Here is a 24,080-nt window from a genome sequence, read left to right as displayed (position 1 = left end):
CTATATATATATATATATATATATATATATATATATATAGGCGTGGTGGCTCACGCCTGTAATCCCAGCACTTTGGGAGGCCGAGGCAGGTGGATCATGAGATCAAGAGATCGAGACCATCCTGGTCAACATGGTGAAACCCCGTCTCTACTAAAAAATACAAAAAATTAGCTGGGCATGGTGGCTCCTGCCTGTAATCCAGGCTACTCAGGAGGCTGAGGCAGGAGAATTGCCTGAACCCAGGAGGCGGAGGTTGCGGTGAGCCGAGATCGCGCCATTGCACTCCAGCCTGGGTAACAAGAGCGAAACTCCGTCTCAAAAAAAAAAAAAAAGACTTAACAATCTAATGCCATATTAAGGACTTTACAGAGAGGTCTGTAGATGTCAAATCCATAAGGTCATAGGGGAAATGTTAAACCTCTGAAGAGACTGTAAGGGAATTTAAATGGAAAATAAAATCGTGATAATAAAGGAGTTATAACTTTCTTTTAGTAACTTTTAATTATATTACCAATGAAAAGCAAATTCTTCACTTTGAAGCACATGAATGTTGCAGTGATGCAACGTCTCCAGTCTAAAGTGTGACAAGAGGCAGATCCATCATCTCTTTTCTGTTTGGGGAAGAAGGAAGCTAAGATATACATGAGTTAAAACTACACAGATTAGGAAATTTTGCAAAATCAATTTTTTTTTCTGTATGAAAACAGACTTCCAGCTCCCTGTGCTCCTCCTGAGCTAATAGGGTAGGGTTCTTCTCAGTGCTATTTCACAGTGAGCAGATGGTAGTCTGAAATTTTTTTGATAGAAACAATCATCTGGCAGGGGTTGCTGAGAGGTCAGCAGAACCCAGATTAACAATTGATCAGCTCTAATGGACCATCACAGCAATAAATTCAGAGCCGGGACACAGACCTGCTGTCTTGGTAATAGGAAGGGGGTTGACACCCAAGCTGTTAACAGACTTGCATTTAATAGCATAGAAGCTTCAGTAGCTTCAAAACCTTCATCTAAGCCAAGACAAATTCTTCCATGCACATTCACTTCATCAAAGGCCTCTCTTTCATAGGTCTCCACCAAGTGCATGTGGTTTACTCTGACCCAGAGAGGAGTTCACTGAGGTCGGAGCACCAGATAGTGAACGGCACTGTCATATTGATGGAGTATTTCAACATCTACTCTTGTGTTCAGACCACAATGGTACCCTCTGATGCTTTTGTTGTATTCATACAGAACAGGTGACTGGGGAGGAAAAATCTTGGCTCCTCTTCCTTGTTCCCGAGGGAACAAAAACTAAAGACTTATTTTCTTGGTGCCTCGTTTGTTCAAGAGAGATGCCAATGCTGCATTCACCATCATAGCACCTTGTTTGACAGAGGGAATCACTTGTGCTACACCAGAATTTTACTGTAGAATTTCAGTATCTTGTCTCAGTCTCCCAAGTAACTGGGATTATAGGTGCCCATCACCATGCCCAGCTAATTTTTGTACTTTTAGTATTGACAGGGTTTCATCATGTTGGCCAGGCTGGTATTGAACTCCTGGCCTCAAGTAATCCACCTGCCTCAGCCTCCCAAAGTGCTGGGATTACAGGCATGAGTCACCACACCCAGCTGGAATATCCAAGCATTATTTAATTTACTTGTTGCCCCTTCCTATGTTTTCTATACACATCAACATCAAAATCCTTCTCAATCAGATATAGTCATGCCATAATCAGGTGCAAGATCTACTGCCAGAAATTAATTAAATGGATGTTTGAATCTCAAATCAGTAAATGATTTAATTTTTAAATATTATTAACAATCAATTCAAGGATAGATCACAGTATTGCATTCAGTCACCTGCATTCCAAATTGCAGCCAGCAAGTGGGATTTGGATATATTCTGCTATCTTATCCATTTACCATTGAGAGATCTGGTGATTATTGTTAGTTGACCGATTTAACGCCGCCTAAATTGGGGAATAGTTTATTGAAATCTGATTACACACATGTGAGTTTTGGAATCACCCATTATAACTATCATTGTTAGAAAATGGTTGAGGATTGCTTAAGAATCCTGTCAAAGGTAGGTACATTTATTCCAACTCTATACCATCCTCCCAACAGCCTTTCCCTCCCAATCACTGAAAAACCAGTATTCCTGGTAAACCTGGTACTTTTCCTTTGGCAGGAAACACACAAAACAATGTAACTCAAACTATAATCAGTTACCTGTAAGTCTGCATCAAATTCATGTTTTAGGTGTGCTTCTTCTGCAGCTTCCACCAGACGCTAAAAAAAACAGAAGACAGCATTAAGGATCAGAACTGTGGCCTGAATTCCATTCCTCTATTGACCAAAAATGACAGATTATATCATGATTCATACACTGTGAGCTGGTGCCTTTGCTCTCATGAAACTGAAAATAATCATATCAGTGTCGAATTTTAGTTTCTGTCTTCATCATTCAATCAATAATTCTTGCAATAAATATTTATTGTTATGTACACATTTATAAATGCACATGTGTTCTCCATCCATTTACATTACAATTCATACACTGGCCCTTGAGGCCCAATGCAGATCCAAAACCCACCTAGAATAATCCATTCCTTAGGAACAGAAGTCCCTTAGTCAAGAATTATTGCATTGAATTTAGTCCAACTTTAAGTGGGCTAGCTTTCTTCTCCAACATTTTGGGAAAAAAGTACTTAATTCCCTCAATCATTCAAGGTCAATTCTTTTGGTACCCAGTTCTAATATGTAATTATCAGGTGAGAGTTATTTGCATTTTATGATCCATCAATACCACTGTGACAATCTGCAGCCCAATAAAGCAATCACTGAAATTAAACCAATACTCACGATCCACAAGAACACAATTCTTGTTATTCTTCTCAGCCAGCGAAACTCAACACATTAATATTCTTATGAAACCCATTTCATAGTGCCTTCATTTAGACAATTAACAATCAAAATCATTTTTACTTTAATTTGAATTTGCCAAGGATAAGATATTTCACACCTTGAAAATATAGGCTAGAGGATATTGCGGAAAACTCTCATTTGGTGAAATAATATTTCACTGAAATCGTATTGAACTAAAAGCAAAATCGTAAATCCAAGCAAAAATTCCACCATTTCTATTTTTCCTATGGTTATTCTTGCATCCTATGCTGTCTTTAACTTACTTTTTCTTGACATAATATAGGCCTGAGTTTAATAGGTCATGCGTGAAAAAATGATGGCATTAATAGTAATCTCTAAATGGTCACAACTTGACAGACAAATGTCCCATGAATAATTATTAAATTGGATAGGGAAGTGAAGAGGCTGAAACATATATTCAGGTAACTTTAAGCAACAGTATAGAGCACCAGAGCCCACGTTCTCCATAGGACATGCCAAGAAAGAGACAGGCCAGCCAGAGGCAGTGCTGCCTACTCACAGGAATGTTGGAAGGGTGGAAATGTGATTTCCCACACTGCTTTCAGTTGTTCAGAAGGTCAGGAAGGGTTTTTCCTTCACTGGTCAAAGAACAATCCTCAGAGAACATCAGAGGCCAGAACCAGGAGACCTGGTCCTCATTCTAGCCTGGATGCTAACTCACTACAGGTATGAGATCTTAAGCAGGCCCCTTCCCCTGTCTGACCTCAGTTGCCTTACCTGAAAATACCAAAAGTGGTGATCCTAGAACAATGCTTCTCAAAGTGCGGTCCCACATCGGCAGGATCAGTTTCACCTGGGAGCTCATGGAAATGCAGACACTGGGGCCCATCCCAGTCTCACTGAATCAAAAGCTCTGGAGGTGGGGACCAGCAATCTGGTCTAACAAGCCGTGCAGGTAGTTCTGATGCCACTAAAGTTTGAGAACCACTGGCTAAATACAGCATTCATCCCATTCCTCACCTCACTCCTGAAGCTTGATTAAATCTTCAGTTTCTCAACTCTTATTTAACTTTGTAAAATCTATGTACCTAGGCCAGGTGTGGTGGGTTCACACCGGTAACCCCAGCACTTTGGGAGGGAGAGGCGGGCAGATCACCTGAGGTCAGGAATTAGAGACCAGCCTGGCCAACATGGCACAAACCCCAACTCTACAAAAAATACAAAAATTAGCCAGGCGTGGTAGCATATGTCTGTAGTCTCAGCTACTCAGGAGGCTGAGGCAGGAGAATCACTTGAACCCAGGAGGCAGAGGCTGCAGTGAGCTGAGATCACACCACTATACTCCAGCCTCGACAACAGAGTGAGACTCTGTCTCGAAAACAAAAAACAAAACCTACGTATTCCTACCTAAAATAATGTCGCTTTAAGACATCAAATTCTTTACAGAAAAGAGACATAAGATGGAGGGGATGAGAAACAGAAAAGTAAGAAGAGGCACAATCTACAAAGATCAAGTAAGTGGGCCCCAAGGTTTCATTAGGTCACTGTCTTCCTAGAATCATCCTAGTCAACAAAGCTTATCAGCCTCCTGGGATCACGTGTTGCAATCTGCAAAAACACTGTTGTGGATTTTGACAGATGAGTGACAGGCAGTGATACATAAAAAGAAAGAAAAGAAAACTATGTGTTTGAGAGCACATTCTCTTAATATTTGTAATAGATTTAGAATTTATATGCATGTATCATGAAATCAGTTACATATTGAGCTTTATAGAATGTGTATAAATATTATGCATGTCTGAATACTTACATTATCAAAACAAGTCAAGCATTTTGAGCATTTATTTACTTCAACATATAAAAAATGGATTTTTAATGGTGTCTAAGCACTGAGAATCTGGAGGAAAAAAATGTTGATATCATGTTTAAATGATCAAAAGATAAAACTACACAATTACCAAAACAGATAATACTGAAAAAAGTAAAGAACTGGAAAGGAAAAAATAATAATAAAATTGGGTAAAAACAACAAAAGAGAGAACAGGATGAAAATAATAGGCAAGTTGAAATTATCATGAAACAGTATACATAAAATGTGTTTCATATATATTTTATTTACATATGTGTATATGTGTATGTATGTATATGTATACTGTACATTCATGCAAACTATGTGACATATTCCTGTATAACAAAAGACAAAGTATATTTTAACCATAAATTCTGCAATACAGAGTACAGGGCACAAGAAGGTAACACTGGAAAGCATCTGGTAATATTGTAGTAACTACCAAGAGCAGCCAGAACACTGCATTCTGTGCTGAGTGAAATAACTACATGAGATTTTGACCTGCTAGCAAGTTTTTATGTTCACGTTCAAGTTAAATTTGCTGCATGCCTTTTTTTTTTTAATAGAGAACTCTTCACGAATTTGAGTGTCATCTTTGCTAATCTCCTCTGGATTGCTCTCGTTTTAGTATATGTGCTGCCGAAGCAAGCACTACATGTCTTTTTTTAAACTTAATTTATCTCACATATTTCTTTCTACATGAATATATTTTTTCTATCATGCTCACTAGAAAGCTTTAGGAAACATGATTCAAGAAACGATAGTCAACCAGCAGCTACATGTAATGTTTGTTGCATATGAAGCAAATAGGTATCCCAGAATAGGGCTCTTTGAATGGATACACCCTGCATGCGGCACCCACTCGGCTGTCCCAACCTGCCCTCGGATGCCAATGGCAGACATGCCTACGTTTTCTGGGAGAGTTCAGGGAACACCCTCCCAAAACAGCCTCGGCTGTTATGTGTGATAGTCATGACAAATGGCACAGCATCAAGAACTATGTACCTTGTGGAAAGAACAAAGGACAGTAATCTTTCCTCTGAAAGTACTCTTATAAAGGTAAACAAATTAAAAGAAATGTTATTTAAAAAGGAAACCATCTGCCATAGATTTACCTAAAACAGGCTGGGCACGGTGTAATCCCAGCACTTTGGGAGGCTGAGGTAGGCAGATTACATGAGCCCAGGGGTTCAAAGTCAGTCTGGGCAACATGGCAAATCCCCATCTCTACAAAAAATACAAAAATTAGCCAGGCATGGTGGCACCCATCTATAGTCCCAGCTAGTGGTGAAACTTGGGTGGAAGGCTCACTTGAACCCGGGAGGCAGAGGCTGCAGTGAGCCAAGATTGCACTACTGCACTCTAGCCTGGGCAACAGAATAAGACCTTGTCTCAAAATAAAGAAAAACAAACAAATAACAACAACAAAAAAGAACTAAAGCAGAGTCATGGGGATGAAGTTTCTTTTTTTCTTGCTTTTTTTTTTTTTTTTGAGACTGAGTCTCGCTCTATTGCCCAAGCTGGAGTGCAATGGCATGATCTCGGCTCACTGCAACCTCTACCTCCTGGGTTCAAACGATTATCCTGCCTCAGCCTCCAGAATAGCTGGGATTATAGGCATGCACCATCACACCTGGCTAATTTTTGTATTTTTTAGTAGAGAAGGGATTTCACCATATTGTTCAGGCTGGTCTCGAATTCCTGGCCTCAAGTGATCTGAACGCCTCAGCTTCCCAAAGTGCTGGGATCTCAGGCATGAGTCAACATGCCCAGCCACGTTTCTGCTGTTAATAGAATTAAAATACATTGATTCATCATCTAACAAAGTCAAGACCATAGCACTTCAAATTCTGATGCCTGCCAATAAAAAGTAACAGCCTATTATTGGCATCTATTTCCTTAGCAAATGTCATTATATTCATCTAAATCCAATGAAATATGTTTTAAAAACAAGTGTGCAGGTAAGAAAAATCCATTAAATTTGCTAATATTTTAGTTATAAGAAACTGCTACTGAGACTGCGGAAAACTGTTACTCTATTATACCTATTATATAGGCAGTATACTTTTAATAATCATGTTAATTTTCTCTTATATGAATTCCTTTTTTGGATCCACAGATGGGATAATAGAATTGTGAATGTGGTTTTTAATTAAACGTGAACACTGGAAACAAAAATGTCTTTGAAGATTACGGCCTTCGGAACTGAGCTTTGAGGTAAGAGTAAACAGAAGTTTTGTCCACAAATCTTTTTTCCCTTGTTTAATGCCAAAGCTTTTCCATACTCAATAAAAATGATAACAATATACTGAAACATACATTCTAGACTTGGAACAAAGCACCTATAAGCTAAAAGGTTGTAATTCATGAATTGATGCACATTTCACTGGCTTTTTATATTTCTACATAACTCTTTCCTTTTAGTGAAATAAATACAAACAAGAGCCATCTTTATAAATAGAAAACCCTAGAAGCCATGGACCATGGATAGTATTTATAGCTTTGGTGAAGGCGAAGCTGCCAAGGGGAATAGTGGGGATATTAAAGCATTTCATTTAAAATCACATCTTATTTCTTGTTACAATGACCTTATGTATATCCGCACAACATTACAGAATGCACAGTGTCCCATTTCTTCCCCACAACACTTAAATCAAGACTAGCGTTAAAGACATGTAGAGGTCAAACTTGCCATCATGAGCCAGAAGGGGAAAACCGGACACAACGTCGAAGTAAAAATTGGATCAGAAGAAGAAAATGATGTTTTTGTCCTACGTGTATTTTATTTTTCTGTCCCCAGACATTTTGGTTTAACAAGGGAAGAAAAGAGAGAAAAAATGTGTGGCGAGAGGTGGAAAGGTAAAGGAGAATGTTACTACACTAGCAAAGTACCTTAACCACCGGACTCCTGATTTTATCAGAATGAAAAAATTGTGTACAAATAAAAAAAAAATTTCAAATAAAAATCCCTAAAATGGGGGGTAGGGACAATGATGGATGAAAATCCTCAAAGCAAAACAGAAATATAAAAAACTTATGGAACAGCAATGTAAAAAGTTATTTTATTTCTTATGTTAAAGCTAAAAAGCTTTGAGTTGTAAATGCTGTTATAATGGGGCGTTGGAATTTAATAAAGATTTCAAAGCACTTAATGTATTTAGTGGTTTTTATTTAATGTTTTGCAACAACACATTTAATACTCATACCAGGCTTTTTACTGCCTTTTTTCTGGAATGAAAACAATTCTTTCTCAAAGAAGGTTTAAGCTCAAATGGGGGGATCTCAAATCTATAATCATGAACATGGATTTGGGCTACAGGAAGGGTTAACTTGGAGATAGTTATTCAATTATCATTAATACCAGAGTTAGGGATCACATCAATCTTCCTTTGAATCAACAAGAGTTCAATGTGTAGAAAAATGGCCAAACAGACTAATCAAGGAATAGTAGTAACTACTATCACAACCATACCCAGTGTGGCATGGATGAGCCGTTACCCTAGATTCAGTGGCTTTTGTTTTAAGGGCAAGAGTTTGATGGAGAAATTGTTAGATTATTTGTCCATCAGTGTGTGCCTGGGGCTAATGCTATCCTAGCAGTGTGTTACATAGCAGGGCTTGAACTCGACATGCTGACAGTCTACAGAAGTGAAGACAGAGGAGATCTAAGTCCTCTCAACAGTCACAGGTTTCAAACTCAATCAACCATGGATTAAAATGAAAAATCTTTACCCTCAATAAGGGCACTTAGCACATCAAAAGATGTTTCCAGGAACCCAGGCAAAATGAGATTGATTTGTTTCCCAGACTTATGTCAAACTCCTGTCTTGTACCAAGGGTCAGAAATCATCCATTTAAGAACTGTCACATTGGAGAAATAAAGTAAGTTGTTCAGATTTACATTTTCATTCCTTCTGGTGTTCCCCTCTGTCCTTGGGATAGAATTTTTTATCACTCTGTAACAGTGTAGATTAATCTATGCTGCTTTGTAGCTAGAGCACTTAGATGAATATTTCCCAAAGTGTCAGATGGGTACCACCAGTGATCCATGAAAAAAAAAAAAAAAGTAAGATGGTTTACAGAATGGTGAGGGACACACAGGGAAACAGCTATTTCAAAGAGAAGGGACAAGTGACAAAGAATGCTGTCAGGAAGCCAAGGAAGCTTCCCAGAAGACATGACATTTAAGCTGAGCTCTGAAGAAGAACAGGAAGGAAGCAGGGGAAAGAGATGTGCTGAAATAACGTTCCAACCAATAGAAACATTTCACACTAAGTTTTGGAGGTAAGAAAATGTTCTGGAAACAGCAATTAAGAAAAATGGTCTGGAATCAGCTAGTGCTCTGGAACCTGCGCAGAGGCCACATCAATGACTAGATGACCATCAAGTAATAAACCAAGGCAAAATGAATAACCTACAGGGATGGACACAGTCAGACAAGAAGAAAGCCAGCATACCTTCCTCCCGCCCTGCCATGCTGCAGCTGCAGTTAGAGTCATAGCCGAAACCTTAATAATATTCAGTAATCCTTATTGATACAAATGTTTTTACTTTTAGATTCCAATAGAAATGGGACATATAAATCACCAACTATCAAGATGATCGTTTATTTGGAGAAAAACAGCTTTTAAGGAGGCTTCACTATTTCTTTGTTCCTGTAGAAGAACTAAGCTTTGTTGCACATGAATGAACATTTTGTATAAAATGACCTTCTGCCTGAAAGCTGCAAAAATTGCTTCTGCTTTAAAACGGCAAACATTTCAAAGTGGATTATAAAAGCTAATCTATAAAGTTTCTAGAGAAAGCAGGTAACAGAACAATAGAGAAAACACATCTTGTGCATATGTGGGGAGCTTTCTTCCCTTCCTTCACTCCTCCCCTTTCCTGTCTCCTTCAGATTGTACAAGGCTACACTGGCCTTGTACAAGACACAGTAAGCCTGGAGTTTACATCAGAAGACATGATCACAATCGATAACAAATTATCTTTTTTTCCACAAGAGATACCTGTTATCAATTTGAGGCTGATTAAATTAATACCTGTTATCAGTGTGGATGGCCAATTTCCAAACCAAAGTCACTGCATTCTACATCTCAGCCTGCATTTGCCAAACTGCAGCATTTGAAAAGCCGTTGAAGATGGAACCAGCCAAGCTTTGTTCAAAGGGCTGCTCAAGGGCCAAGGCAGCTCAGGGGGAGGTAGGAAAAAGAGACAACCTTCGATTTCAGCCCAAGTAATTTTTCCAAATGACCCAGTATTTTAAATAATGTTCTTCTACTTACATAGCTCTCCTGGGAATATTTTAGAGTTGATTATCAAAATCAAGGCTATTTAACTATGAAACTTAGACCCTCCAGTTCTGAGGTAAATGTGCTATTTCCTTTGTGGGCAATGGAACTCTCTTTAACTTCCCAAGGGGATAGTCCACAATGAATGGGGACCATGACATTATGTCATCTGAAGCATGGGTCCCCAGCCCACAGCCATGGACCAGTACTGGTCGGTGGCCTGTTAGAACTGGGCAGCACAGCAGGAGGTGAGTGGAGGGCCTGCAAGCATTACTGCCTGAGCTCAGCCTCCGGTCAGATCAGCAGCAGCACTAGAGTCTCAAAGGAGCATGGACCCTATTGTGAACTGCACATGAAAGGGATCTAAGCTGCATGCTCCTTAACAGAATCTAACTAAGGCCTGATTGTCTGAGGTGGAACAGCTTCATCTCAAAACCATGTCCCACTCCCCCATGGAAAAATTGGTTTTCATGAAACCAATCCCTGATGCCAAAAAGGTTGGGGACCTCTGATCTGAAGGATGAACATTTGTTCTCCAAAATGAAAGGAAGTTTCCTATCACCGAGGGCTCTGACTGTGATGAATAAAATTCTGTTCCAGCCCTTAATTATACCTTGTAGGGCCTACTCAGAATGTGTTGACTAGAACTCACAATGGCAGAGTATTGAAGGTGTTACCCAACTAGCCAAGGAAAACAGTAACATCTGCCCCAGATAAGTCACAGGCTACCTAACACGGTGTCAGTGCTGGTCAGGAAGTCTGTCCTGCAGAGAGTTTCCATTCCTGGTTGTATCACTTCCGTTTAATTTAATCTAACAAGTACTTTTTGATAACCTATTAGCCAACAAGAACATCACCAAGAACTGAGTGGGACCCCAATAAATAGATAACTGAATCTTAGGCCTCAAGAAGTTTGGGGTACATTTTGTTACAGTAGGGTCAGAACAGGTCTCAGAAACCAAGGACAAGAGTTTGAATCCAGGTCTTCCTACTCACTGACTTTGGGCAAGTCTTAACTACTCTGAGTCTTGGTTTTCTAATCTGATTAACAAAAATAATATAACTTTTAGCCTGTACCTCAGTGTGTAAATTTGCTGAGAATTTACATACAAAAATTTCCCAAGGGATTCCACACAAGTGTAAAATATTACTAAGGTAGGGTAGAGGAAGAGACAAGATTTTTCCAGCATAAAACAGCTTGATTGAAACAAGGAAACTTCACAGAGTCACTGCCTCCCACGGTTTGCTCTCATATGGGGAGAACTTGGAACAACTCCCCAAGTTCACAGTTACATGGAGGTTATGTGAAAGTTAATTCTGCTGCCAAGAAAAGGACTCCAAATCTTGTGTTCGAAAACACAAGGCTGTGCATCTGCTCCTTCAGGGTGGGTTTTCAGGATCCACCACTCTCTTTTTCAGCTTCGGAGGTAAAATCTGTGATCAGTGAGGCTGAAAATGGAATGAGGCAAAGGTCTGTATGGAAGGGTTTGACTGATGTCCTCACAATGGCACAAACACAGAAATTAAGCTATTTGCCAAGGCAAGCTCCTTTGACAGATGGCACCTGTGAGACATTGGACAGGATAGTGAGTGTGGCAGGCAGCTCCTGCCCCGCAAGCCCCAGCTACGGCCAGGGAAGAAAAAATTTCTTTCTCCTTGAAAATGAAATAACACTAATTATTTCCATGTCCATTCAGACTTTACCTTCGCAAGATGGAGTTTTACATAAATTTGATGCAGAGAAAAATCTGTTCTAATTCCCTTGTTGTTCTTTCCTTCCACCTATCCATCCAAATGTCTACCAGGCAACTTCAGTTTGGGAAGGAACATATCACGTTGGTCCAGAGAGCATCCTGAGGTCTGACAACCTGAATTCGAATCCTGCCTCCAGCAACTTTATAATACCTTCCTGAGCCAATGTTCTTGGCACAGAGTAAATGTCCATTAATGCTCTTATTGCTGATGATGATGACAATTGATTATGTGAGAAGAATTATAGCAGGGGCTGACGCTATGAACATAATGGCACTCTCACAGTTCAGCTGGGAGGGGAAGCAAATAACTAGATAACATGGCATGGACTAGAATAGGAAGGACACACAAGATGATAACAGCAATTATTGAGTTTCACGCTCCCTGGCCTATGTGCCAAGCCGTTGTAAGTGCTTTCGTCACTGAATCCAGCAAATCCTCACAACCGCTCTATAAGAAAGAAAGCACAGATACCATCCTAACTTTACACCAAAGGGAAACCAAAGGGAAGAGAGGTTATAGCGCTGCGAATACCAAGGGCATAGAGCACCAGTGCAGGAATGTTCATCAATGATGCAACAGTGAGCTGGGGTTCAAGGAAGAGTGGAAGTCAGCCAGGTGACCGAGAGAGGTGATGGTGAAGGAGCAACAAAGGCTCCAGGGTGGGAGCCTCCTCTGCCTGGTCTCTCCTGTCTGCAGAGCTGCAGGTGTGGGATGGGGAGCGGGGAGAGTGCAAAAGAGCAGGCAAGTGGGGCTCAGATGAGCAAGGAGGTTGAGCTAAGGAGTACTGTGGCCTGTGTGCAGCGGCAGGTCCCATGGAGCATAAGACCCACGTGATCAGACCTGAACTTTAATTCATCTTTAAAAGTAATCTGGTGGCAATGCTGAAAAAAAAAGTAGAAGAGGATGAACCTGAAACAGAGACTGAGGCAGAGAGACCACTTGCTTTAATGCCATTTATTCCACAAATATCTTAATCCACTAGCAAGTCCCGTGGGCTCTCCCTCCAAAATACACTCCATGTTTCACTACTTTTGTCATCCTCTCCCCTGTTATATCCCTAGTCAAAGTCACAGCCTTCTCCTCCCTGGAAACCCTCAGCATCCTAACAGGTGTCCAGTTTGCACTCAGTGCCCTGCATCCCATTCTCCACATGGTTGCCAGAAGGAGCCTTTTAAGAACAATTCTGATGGCAGTGCTCCCTGTTTGAAACTCGCTAATGACTTCCCACTAATCATGACTACGACCCATAAGGTCCTTTGATCTGCCACAGTACCCTCAGATCCTGACTCCCAGCCATCTTTCTGGCCCCAGACCACTACCAGCTTGTCTCTGTCATCCTGCTGTTCTCTTGACCAAGGATGTTCTTGTCCTCGATCCTTGTATGTTTCCCCCCACCCCCACTGGTCAAGCTGCAGCTTGAATGACTCCTCTTCAAGGATGTCACTCCCACCCCACCCCCTAACAAAATGTTGACACACTTTGTGCTCAAAGCAGCACTGAGCATATGGCTAGTGCTCAAAATGCAGTTGAATTAAATAATATCCATTACTCACCCTACTGGGTGCCAGGCACTGTTTACCTGGGAATATAAGGTTTATAAGAACACAGCTGTTGCCCTCAAGAACATTACAATCCCTGGTGGGAAAAAAACAACTAGGCAACTACAACACAACCTGATAAAGGCTCTAACAGGTGGAGAAAGGAATCCCATAGGCCACCTAGGGAGCAACTAGACCAGGCTCACGCGGAACAAAGAGGCTCCTTGCGTATGGTACAAGAAGGCTTCTCATTTATGTTGAGACCTGAAAGACAAGAGCCAGCCCAGAAAACAAAGGAAGGGCCTTCCAGGATGAAAGAACGGCAAATGCAGTTGCAAAAGAGGGCATGACACGTTCAGGCAGTTATGATTGGGAAGCTTGTGTCAGGGATGGGGAGCTAGTGAGAAAGGAGTTTTAAGGAACAAAATATTATTGTTTATTGATATTAATTAGATGTTTTCAAAGGAGCAAAAGGTGATCCAAGGCAATAATGAGAAAGATTGAAGACAAAGTATTTGAAAGTATTTAGGAAGAAGAATCTACAGGACTTGAAGGCCAGCAGGACATAGAGAATAAGGGAAAAAGGCAGAGTGATAGAATTATCAGGTGGGTGCAAAAGTAATTACTTTTGCACCAACCTATAGCCTGCTGCCCTTAATCACTACCCAGTACTGCCTGCAGGGGGTGTCCAGCAACAGTCAGAGAAGGAGCTGAGCTCAGGAGGAACACAAAGAAATATGGACTAGCAGGTATGAGAAAATGTCATGGTAAGATCAAGCAATATAAGGACAGAATGCTTTTAAAAGTGGAATCCATTCAATCTGGTGACTAAGGCTGTGTGTTGGAGGGTGCCTGCTGACTCTCAGCACCATCTAAGCTGCGCTTTCTAAGTAGGGGCTGGAAGCCTACCACCACACATTCTTTACTCCCTTGCTAGCAGAGCTCCAGGTGAGATTCTTGAGTGGTCTGCAAACTGAAAGAGAAGAAACCAACATTCTCCAGCTGAAGCGAAGGGCATGTGTGTGGGCATCTGCAGGTGGCAGGTATCTTCGGTCAGTCATTCAGATGTACTCCCAAGAATTACCCACTCATGCTGTGGACACCAGAGACCATTGGTGGTGACCTCCTATGACCCCAGAACTTTCTAGATCTGTCGACTCAGACAGCAGCTTCCCTGACCCTCACTCCCTCAGCTTTTCTAACTATCAAGTAAGGCTTTAATTCCCTTTATTAAACCCCTGCCTACTTCCTTTTTGTTTTCTGATCAAACATGGCAGAGTGAGCTACAGGGCACCTGTGTAAGAACCACTCTGAAGCAAAGGTAGGGGCCAGGGCCAAAGTGCAGAGAGTAGTCCAAGTGGGAGGGATAGAAGTTTGGGACACAAAGAATCCAGATATCGAGAAACTGATTTGGGCCACAGCAGGAAGAAAATGTAAGGTGAAGGAAGGCTTTAAGATGAAAACATGCTCACAGCAACTAAGGCAATAATAAGAACTGCCCTGGAAAGCTCCAGGAAGACCCAGCTCAGGGCAACTCCAGGATCCTCCCCAGGGATCATACAGCCATTGAGCCCAGGCCTCCAATTCAAAGGACCTTAAGCTTAGGCTTTCCACATTATTTCCTGAAGGGATTACAAATACAGTCATAAAGACGCCATGGCACTGGAAGGAGAAGTTGTTTAAAGTTGCATCCCTTTCCTGGACCCTGTAGCCTACGGTGCATTATAATTTCTTTCTACTGTATCCTTCATTTGCTTGGGAAGAGACCAATTACATATAACATAGGCATGCTTTGTTAAAAAGCAGCAAATTGTGAAATGTATATATTTAAAACTGTGGTGAAAACACACCATAGTTTTCAACTGTTTTGTCATGTGTTCATTCATAACATACCAGGGACCTTGAAAAAAAAAATCCAAATGACCTGACTCACACAGCTTCTGAAGGACCCTGTGCAATAGGACCAAGATGGCTTTTACTTCTCTAAAGAAAAGTCAACCACATGCACTTGCATATGAAGCTGATTCCAAAATAAATCAAGAACAAATAATGAAAAATAAGACAATTTACTCCCCTGACTTTGGTCCCTGAACATTTTACGCAAGTCCCTTGCTTTGACTAACACCACACTGGTGACTTCAGGGTCCTCAGAAAAGAGCCTTCCTCCCCCAGTGCAGAAGTAAAATCCTGAGGCCAAGTGTCTGAACCTTGCCCAACACTTTCAAGAGATGACTGCTCCAACTTGAAACATGGGGAGCGATGGAACCAGCGCTGGCATGACAGGACACACAGGAACTTCTGAGTTCCAGAGGGCTGGGTCAACCAAGGGCCTGAGTTATGAATGAAATGTATGTGCCTGAAATCCACTTTTTGTTATTTTTCCATTCAAACCTCATACATCCCTTTTGAATCCAAGGAATGACATTTTCACTCTCTGGAACCAAACTGAGCATTTTAAATTTCCAAGGATGAGAAGCTAGCTTAAAGGATAAGCTGGCTGTTCCATTTTTAATGCTCAGGTAATGAACTGAAATTACACACAGGGTTTGAATTTTTATAGAATGTTATTCATGTACTTGACTCTCTCGGCTTCAACTCTTTCTCCTTTGTCAACCCTAATTATAACTTTGTTTCAAAACAACAAAGGAATAAGCAGATGTATGAATAAGCATGAGTGGTAAAAGATTTGAGGATTTTTTTAAAAAAACAAAAGATAGAGCTAATGAAGAAGGACTAAACCGATTTTACACAGAAGTAAACTGACAGTCGAGACCGAAATTCCCTTGTGTCTACACAATGCTCACCTGCACCCTGCGCATGGCTGTGGATGCCAATCGTGTTTTGCTCTCACCTTCCCCTCCTCACCCCTACATCCTGCAGCAGGGACTCTGGCAACTCTCTGAGGCTCTGACGCGACCAGAGTGGAGTCCTGGTTCCAGCACAGCACTCCATGCTCCCCCTCTGCCACCCACCCTCGTCTTTCACTGTGAAATAGACAGAGAAATGGCAAACCCAACAAAAATGCCACTTTGTGAGTTAAAAGAGTTGAATATCAGCAATTCCACGTAGTTGGAGTTAATTCATAAAATATATTTGACCTTTAGTGGCTTTTAAGTTTTTAAGTTTCCCTTTAACAGTCCAAAGGAATGGATGGCTTGCTTACTCTGAGGTGCTGGCTAAGAAGGCCAAACCCAGGCCCACAAGACCATCTCTGAAACCCTTGGAGCCAGGCATGCTACCCTGTGTCAGGGTGATTTGGATTTTAGAAAGGGCAAATGATACATATTTATTACAACTCATCCCCAGAGAGGTCTGGGCCAGCACCCCATAATCAAATATTAACATTTCTATAGTAGACATATAATTATTCATATTAAACAGAATAAATAAATATTATACATATCCACATGTCAGTTCAGGCCAGCTTTTTCCACCAAACATGTTATTAAAAACTTTTCAACTTTTTTGGAGCCTTCTTGTTTCAAAATGGAAGATCTCGGAGTGTGAACTTCCTGAGACTTGAACAAAAAATAAAGTGATAGAAGTTTCCTGATTTTGTGTTTGTTGACCACAGAATTTTCTGAGTCCTTTGGCTCAGCTTCTACTTGAGCTAATAAATCAAAAAATTACATGAGTAACGAATAGATCAAATCAATGTCAATGGGAGGTACTGGAGGGATGAAAATTGGAGAGAGAATGTGATATGCATCCATGACAACAGTATGGAACAACTTGGTAAATTTACTAAAATCACTGACTTGTGTACTTAAGCAGATTGTATTATATGTAAATTATACCTCACTAAAGTTGTTAGAAAAAATATCAATGGAAGACATTCAGAAATGTGAGTTAATACAGTAGTTTTCAAATGTAGAAACCTACTTATGTATAATATCATCCTATTTTCTCATAGTAAAGTGCTCCTAGTAATGTAAAATGCTATGGCCACTTTGGAAAGTTACTCAAAAGGTTAAATACAGGAGTTACCATATGACCCAGCAATTCAACTCCTAGGCATACACCCATGGAAAATGAGAACTTACGTCCACACAAAAACATATACACAAATGTTCAAAGCAGCATCAATCATTACGGCTGAAAGGTGGAAACAGCCCAAATGTCCAAGAACCGATGAATGGATAAACAAAACGGAACATCTCCATACAATGGAATCTCATTCAGCAATAAAAAGCAGTAGAGCACTGCGAAGGGCTGTAGCACAGACGACCCTTGAAAACTGCAGGGCCAGTGAAGGAAGTCAAAGAATACAAGAGACCATGCGTTGTACTATTTTATTTACATGGAATGTCCAAAAAAGGCAAATTCATAACAACCAAAAGATTTGTGGATGCCCAGGGCTGGGAGGAATGGTGAGACTGAATGATAAAGGCTAAAGTGCACTGGGTTATTTTATTTTGGGAGTGGAGAGTGAGGAAAATGTTCTAGAACTGACTGTGGTGATGGTTGTACAACTGTGAATATACAAAAAAACCCACTGAATCATATACTCCAAATGGGAAAACTGTATGGTATGTGAGTATTTCAATAAAACTGTCACCAAGAAAGTGTCTTTAGTATATTAGAGTGGAATATTGTTTGGTGTTATTTAATGGGTACAGTCAGTCCTTGGCCACCAATAACTTAGTGTGTACAATCCACCTCCACAGAACATGCCACCGTGACAGCCAGTCAACATGAACAGAAGAAAAGTCCGCATTCGCTCACTGGGAGATTAGGCAAATCTGTGGAGAGATTTCAACCTCCTTCAAGCATTTCTTATATATCAATTGGATTCTTAATTAGCATCTTTTATGTGTCTTTAGCACAACAACCCATTTCAGATTAACTAGCTAAAGTACTGTCATTTGCAATAACTGTGAACAAGAAACACCAAATAAATATCATTGAGATAAAAGTAAGCTAAACATATTTTTAAAATCCTTAGAAGTGTTTCACATTGTGAATATTCAGCTACTGGCATCTAAGAATTATAATTCTGATGGCGTCTGGCAGAATTCTAGGTCAATCAAAAGCTAAAATATGAATACTGCTAATTAAAAGGGTTCTCATTTCTGGGGTAAGTAAATACCAAGTGGAGAAAAAGATCATAGATTTGCAACAACATTTTAAAAGGCTTATAATAATTTATTACTGTTTATTTATAGCCCACCTCATTCCAAAAATGATTTTCCCATTGCTCATATGCTATGTGAAGATACAAGTTTAATTAAGAATGTCTAATCTTAAAGGGCACGAAGCTAATTAGTCAGAAAATATTTATTAAGCATCTACTATATGGAAGAAACATGCCCACACACTGAAGGAAGCTACAAATTACAGCAGTCTACACTGTAGGAGTTTGTTGTCACATCCAGTAATAATAAATGTAATAACTATGCCTAATACTATTTGCCAGATTTCAAATAAGAGGTCCGAGTAATAGGGGTGTAAGGGTTTTACAAGAGAGTGATGACTTCCCACTACTGAGGCATGAAGACTTCACAGAGGAGACAGAATGTGAATGAACTTTCAGAGGCAGGTTCAGAAAGAAGGCAGATGCCCTAGGTGGGAAAGGCCAACATGCCGTTGGGGAATGGAGGGCACACCTGTCTGGGCAGAGAATGGGATAAGGGTAGAGAGGAGAGCTGGGGCCAGCCTGGACCATCGGTCTAAGGGCTGAGACTCATCCTAAATAAAAGAGGTGTCAGAAGAAAGGTGATCCAGGGTGGTCAGAGGCTGGGATCCAGTGGGGATAGCAGCTGGACAACGGGAAAGAGATTATGAAGAAGTCAAGGCCTTGACTTGTCCAGTTCCTCAGGCTCGCCAGCAGTCCCCTAAAGCAGTGCCCATACCACTGAGCACATGCAGTGGCTCGCCTGCAAGGCCACAGCACCCTATCACTGTCAAGGCTAATCCCACCCACCAGCAGAATGAATTTAGTTCTATTCTATATCACTGTTGTTTTTTAAGGTTTGTATCATTAAGTTATTTTACAAGTTTTTTTTTTCAAAGAGGACGATGCTCCTTTGTAAAGTCTCAAGCCTGAAACAAATGAAACTCAACAACTCTTTCAGTGACCTGTCAGATCCCTGAGATACTGATATATGTATACTTACTGTGATTACTTCAACTCTATTAATTAAGCTTTCACTATTTGGGGGGATTATAAGCAAGGAGATTAACACAGCAAGAAGCAAATATTAGCTTGGGGCAGGACATGTATGCTTATTATTAGACTGAGTACACTGTATATGCCAGCTATACAATGGAAATTCAAGCTTACGTGAAGCAGAAGAGATCAGTGACTTACCTGGGTTTTCTCTCCCTCCGTCTCTGTTCTGTGCTTGCTCTCTTTCACTCTCTCTCTCCTCCTCCCCTCTCTCTCTTCCCCTCTCACCTTCTCTTTCTTTCTCTCCCTCTGAAGTTAATTTCAACCATTATTTATTAGCAAAGACTAGTAATATCTCCCTTTGAAGACGGCACAAAACAGTAAAGGAGACAACTTTTAGGTAATCATATAACTACTATTTGTTTTGAGTTTTGTTTGTTTGTGTAGAGACAAGTCCCCTTACATTGCCTAGGCTGGTCTCGAACACCTGGGCTCAAGAGATCCTCCTGCCTCGGCCTTCTAAAGTGCTGAGATTACAGGTGTACTTGGTATGATGAATGCTACAGGTAACTCAGATGTGGTTTTAAATAAGCATTAAAATGATAACTGTTAAAAAAATAAGTCAAAACAAGAATATCAGCTCGCAGCTATGTATTCCAATAAAATCTTGTTCCTTATGTAAATACCTTCCATTTACCAACATTTCATTTAAGACAGACCACCTAATCTGTGCTCTCTAATAAGTCACAGCTGCTAAGGTGTAGCCACTCAATGAAAGCCACCAATAGTGCATTTCTCTTTGCTGATAACTAACATGATAAGCCACAGGCAGACATTGATGATGAATCACGGACAGGCCAATACTAGAGGTCAAGGTGGGCAAACCTCTAGGCTATGCAGATGGAAAATAATGTTTCACAAGGTCAGGGACCAGGAAAGAGCAAAGGAGTGTTAAAAAGTCCAAAGGGGCAGGAGGAAGGAACATAACGCAAAAAACTCTGGGAAAACATGATGCTGTGGCAAGGTCCCGCCCCAGTTTAAAATAAGTTCATGTGAGAAGGCAAGGAGGACTACCAAAAATCTGGGATGAGTTCTACTAGGCACTAAGTTAAGGGGTAGAGTTTGTGATCAGGGCTCTCTCAAGCCTCTGTAAGCCTGTGCTTCTCTCTTGCCTCAACTTCCCCATGGTGTTTTCACTACTCTCTGCTGGGTGTTTCATTCCTCATGAGCCCTGCACTCCCTCTGAACTAGGGACATTTGACAACTGCTTCTTGTGATTAAATAATGGGTGGTCAGAACTAAACCCTTCAGTTTCCCTTTCTCTAAATGCTGGCTCTCTTCCCTCATCCCATAAGGTGGGGGGCACCTGAAACAAGACAGGGACATTTAAGTGCCGATGGCCACTTCCCCACCTTCTATGTCCATACCCACAAGGGGGCTATGAGCAGAGCTGCCACTCACAGGAGTGGTATGCCTTTTTGTAATTTAACTGAAAAGAAAAGTCTTCCTTAGTGGAGTATCAGTGAACAAAATTTACCACACAGAAATACTGGTTAATCCTATAGTTTATGTAAAAAAAAAATCTCTAAGAAATATGATTGGACAGCTGTTGGGAGTAGAAAATTATTGGAAAAGCTAAGTTGGTACTAAGAGAATTGGACTTGGCAGTTTATTAAATGTGAGCAGGCAACGATGGATAGATTCTAAGTCAATAATCACTTTATCACTCCTAACAACTTCCACCTGGCAGGTGCCTGGATTCCCGCCACAACATTTATGTGCAAAATGTGTTTTCAGTGTCTCCCTTGTTTTCTTTGCTCTCTGCTTTGAATTTCTAACACCCTTCCCATTCAAGGTTCCTTTTCTGTTTATGAGCATTGTAGCCACTTCTAAAAATCATAACCATTATTGCAGGATCATTTGGGATAATGCAGATATGCAGGGAGTTAAGCAAACAGTTGCCTTTTTCTCATCAAGAGACATCTGGGCAAAGAAGGAAAAGGAGGAAGGTAAAGAAAAACTGATTTCAAAATCCAGGAACCACGTCTACTGCATAGTTAAGCCAGTGATTTCCAAAGTGAAATGCTAGGCCCTTCTCAAAGATTTCTCTCCTGGTTTTTCAGTTGTATAAAGAAACCCTACTCTACTTCACGGGCAAAGCGCCTACATCACTTCAAAAAAATAATCTAGTACATATGTGGAGCTGGCACATCTCCTGCGAATCCCATTTAAGCTCCTAATCTTTGCATCCTAATGGGTTTAAACATTTTCTGATCCAGGTAAAAATGTATTTTACATTTGCTTTCCAAGTTTCAGAGCAAACTATTTTCTAGCCCTGGGAATATTAATTCTCAAAAAGAAAGCCTAACTTCTTTTTGATTTCAAGAGGTTTTCTAGATGAATTGTAGAGTAGTGGGAAAAGTCAATCCCATGCCATCATCATTGAACACTGCGTGTTATCCAAACCAACAATAAGCACGTATGTCCTTTCCACATGTGGTGTCTCTGACTAGACTCCTTTCATCCCTGCCTGGCAAGCTCCTACTCCTCCTTCAACACCCTAATCAAAAACCCCTCCTCTATGAAAACCTTCCTGAATGCCACAAAGCAGAAAAATGCCTCCTTACTCTGGGGTTCTGGACCTCTTGCACTGCAACATTTGACAAATCTGTACTGAGCTCAGAGAGATGCTTCACCTGTATTATATGGTAAACATCAGCTGCGAAGCAGACCCTTCCCTCCTTCTATCCGTGAATACTTTGGGCTTAGGCAAGTACTCCATGTATACTGGTGCTCCATCAGTATGTGTTCAACAATGAATGCATCTTCCCATCTTTCCCTGGTACATCCCTCTCTTATTATGCTGAACTCTGAGAAGATAGGCTGTATTGTCCACATGGGTTTATCCAACTGCTGGCATGCAGGCATTACTCAGTGACAACAGGATGAATGCATGAGAGAAACAGGAAGGAAAGAAGGAAGGAAAGGAGAAAGCCAGTGATGCCCCATCTCCATCAGGCATTCAACGTATTTGTTGAATTAATGGCTTCCTCCTCGACTTCTTCACCTGTGTATTCCTGATGTCACAACACATTTTCTACCTTGAATTGGAGAGGTTTAGATAAGACACATCTTATCTACTGGAACAGAAGCCCTCTGATTTCCAGAAATTGTTTGTCTAGGCCACAGAGTGGAGCATCTTGAGCTCTGAAATCACTGAAATGTCTGTTGACTAAAGATTTAGCAAAGATGGCACAGGACTGCAAGATGTTTGAAGTGGTCCCCACTTCATTCAAAGCAGAAGGTCTAATTTGTGAGTCATGCCAACGATTCAACAAAGTGACTTGGCGAATTGAGCCAGGTTTGAGGAAACACAAGTTTTACTATCCAATTTCAGATGACAAAACTCATGAGTTTCAGTGATTGCTGCCAACCATTTCATTTTCCCATTTATCTCCTATCAGAGAAAAATAACATAAAATTTGTCTTCCATCTACCATTGAAAATAAAGAGAATGCATGAGATTGTACATACTAAGAAATCCGAGTTTCCCTGACAAGGGGAGTTCAAGTTATTAGTCAAATACACTGCTTAGAAAAGCTAAATATGATTGTTTACTTGATGGTTATTCACTGATGTCAAAAATGCTACTTTTTATTCACCTCCTTCCTCTTTCTGCTTCCTTGCACTACATTTAGTTTGGAACAAATGTGGTCTGTGAGTTATGGTTTATATTGTAATAAACAGCTGAAGAGAGTCACTATAATCAAGTGAAAAGTAATCAATATGGTAAATGCTACTGTCTTACTTCAAGTCTAAAATTGTTGTATAATTGGCTTTCCTCCATTTGCCATCCTTTTTTGTTCACAGTTTTTTTTAGGCTGAAGGAGTAACTTGACCTACATGTGTTAAGAGGAAAAGAAATCACTTAAGCAGCAGCAAATGAGATACTATTATCACAGCTCAATATAAAATTGCCATCCATCATTTAAACAATTTGATCTGTGGCAGGGACAGGAAATTTCCATAAATGTTCTTAAAGCCTACAAAACATTTTTTAAACTATCAAATTAAGAGGTACAAGTATAAATACATATTGCTCAAGGTCTTTCTATTCTTAAGGGAGAGGTTTTTCAGAAAGATAAAATTGTATGTCCCTGTTGTTTTGATATTTGGTCTTAATGAAAACAGGGCCATGTTTCAGACAATGTTCAAGCTACAAAGTATCAAATAGGTCTTTACTAATTATTTTTTTTAAGAAGCTAATCAACACACCCTACATGGAGAGAATATTAATATGTCTTCTGTACATGGGTTGGTTTAATGGACATTCTGGGGTCTGCCCAGCCCATACCAAACCCTGAGAGCTGGCCGAAAACCCACTTGCAGGGGCTCAGGTGCCATAATGTCCTAATCAATCATGTTCTCAGGAGTGGACATCTAATCGAGCTGTTCCCTTCAGATATTCATCCCTGACTATCTGGAATTGGAGGTCAGGGCTGTCCATCAGTCTCTGTAGGGTATCTGAAGTAAAGGTGGCCATCGGTAATGGGAGACAGTGGCAGCCATTGGTGACAGTGGCGCACGGAGGCCCAGAGAAAGCTGGTGTGCTCAAGGAAGAAGAAAGCCAATGGGTCGGGCCACTTGCTCAGATCCTGGTCACTCCCTGGA

At 40.6% G+C, this 24,080-nt stretch overlaps 1 protein-coding gene across 9 annotated transcripts in view; it reads right to left on the bottom strand.

The window, feature by feature from the left end:
- Window positions 1-24,080, bottom strand: part of CACNA2D3 (calcium voltage-gated channel auxiliary subunit alpha2delta 3) — a 933,834-nt gene that overhangs the window by 656,519 nt on the left and 253,235 nt on the right. For all 9 annotated transcript variants that reach the window (XR_004272347.1, XR_004272353.1, XR_004272348.1 and 6 more), the window contains one exon: window positions 2,214-2,273. Coding sequence is in view for 2 of the 9 variants with exons in the window: in XM_032289508.1 (XP_032145399.1) it covers window positions 2,214-2,273 (60 nt within the window). In the remaining 7 variants the exon portion in view is untranslated. The remainder of the gene's footprint in view (window positions 1-2,213; window positions 2,274-24,080) is intronic.

This window comes from Sapajus apella, unplaced genomic scaffold (genome assembly GCF_009761245.1).
Source record: "Sapajus apella isolate SASKATOON/1434 unplaced genomic scaffold, GSC_monkey_1.0 scaffold23, whole genome shotgun sequence".
Taxonomy (NCBI): Eukaryota; Metazoa; Chordata; class Mammalia; order Primates; family Cebidae; genus Sapajus; species Sapajus apella.
Note: the sequence above shows the minus strand (reverse complement) of the source record. Positions and strands in the feature narration are given on the sequence as shown.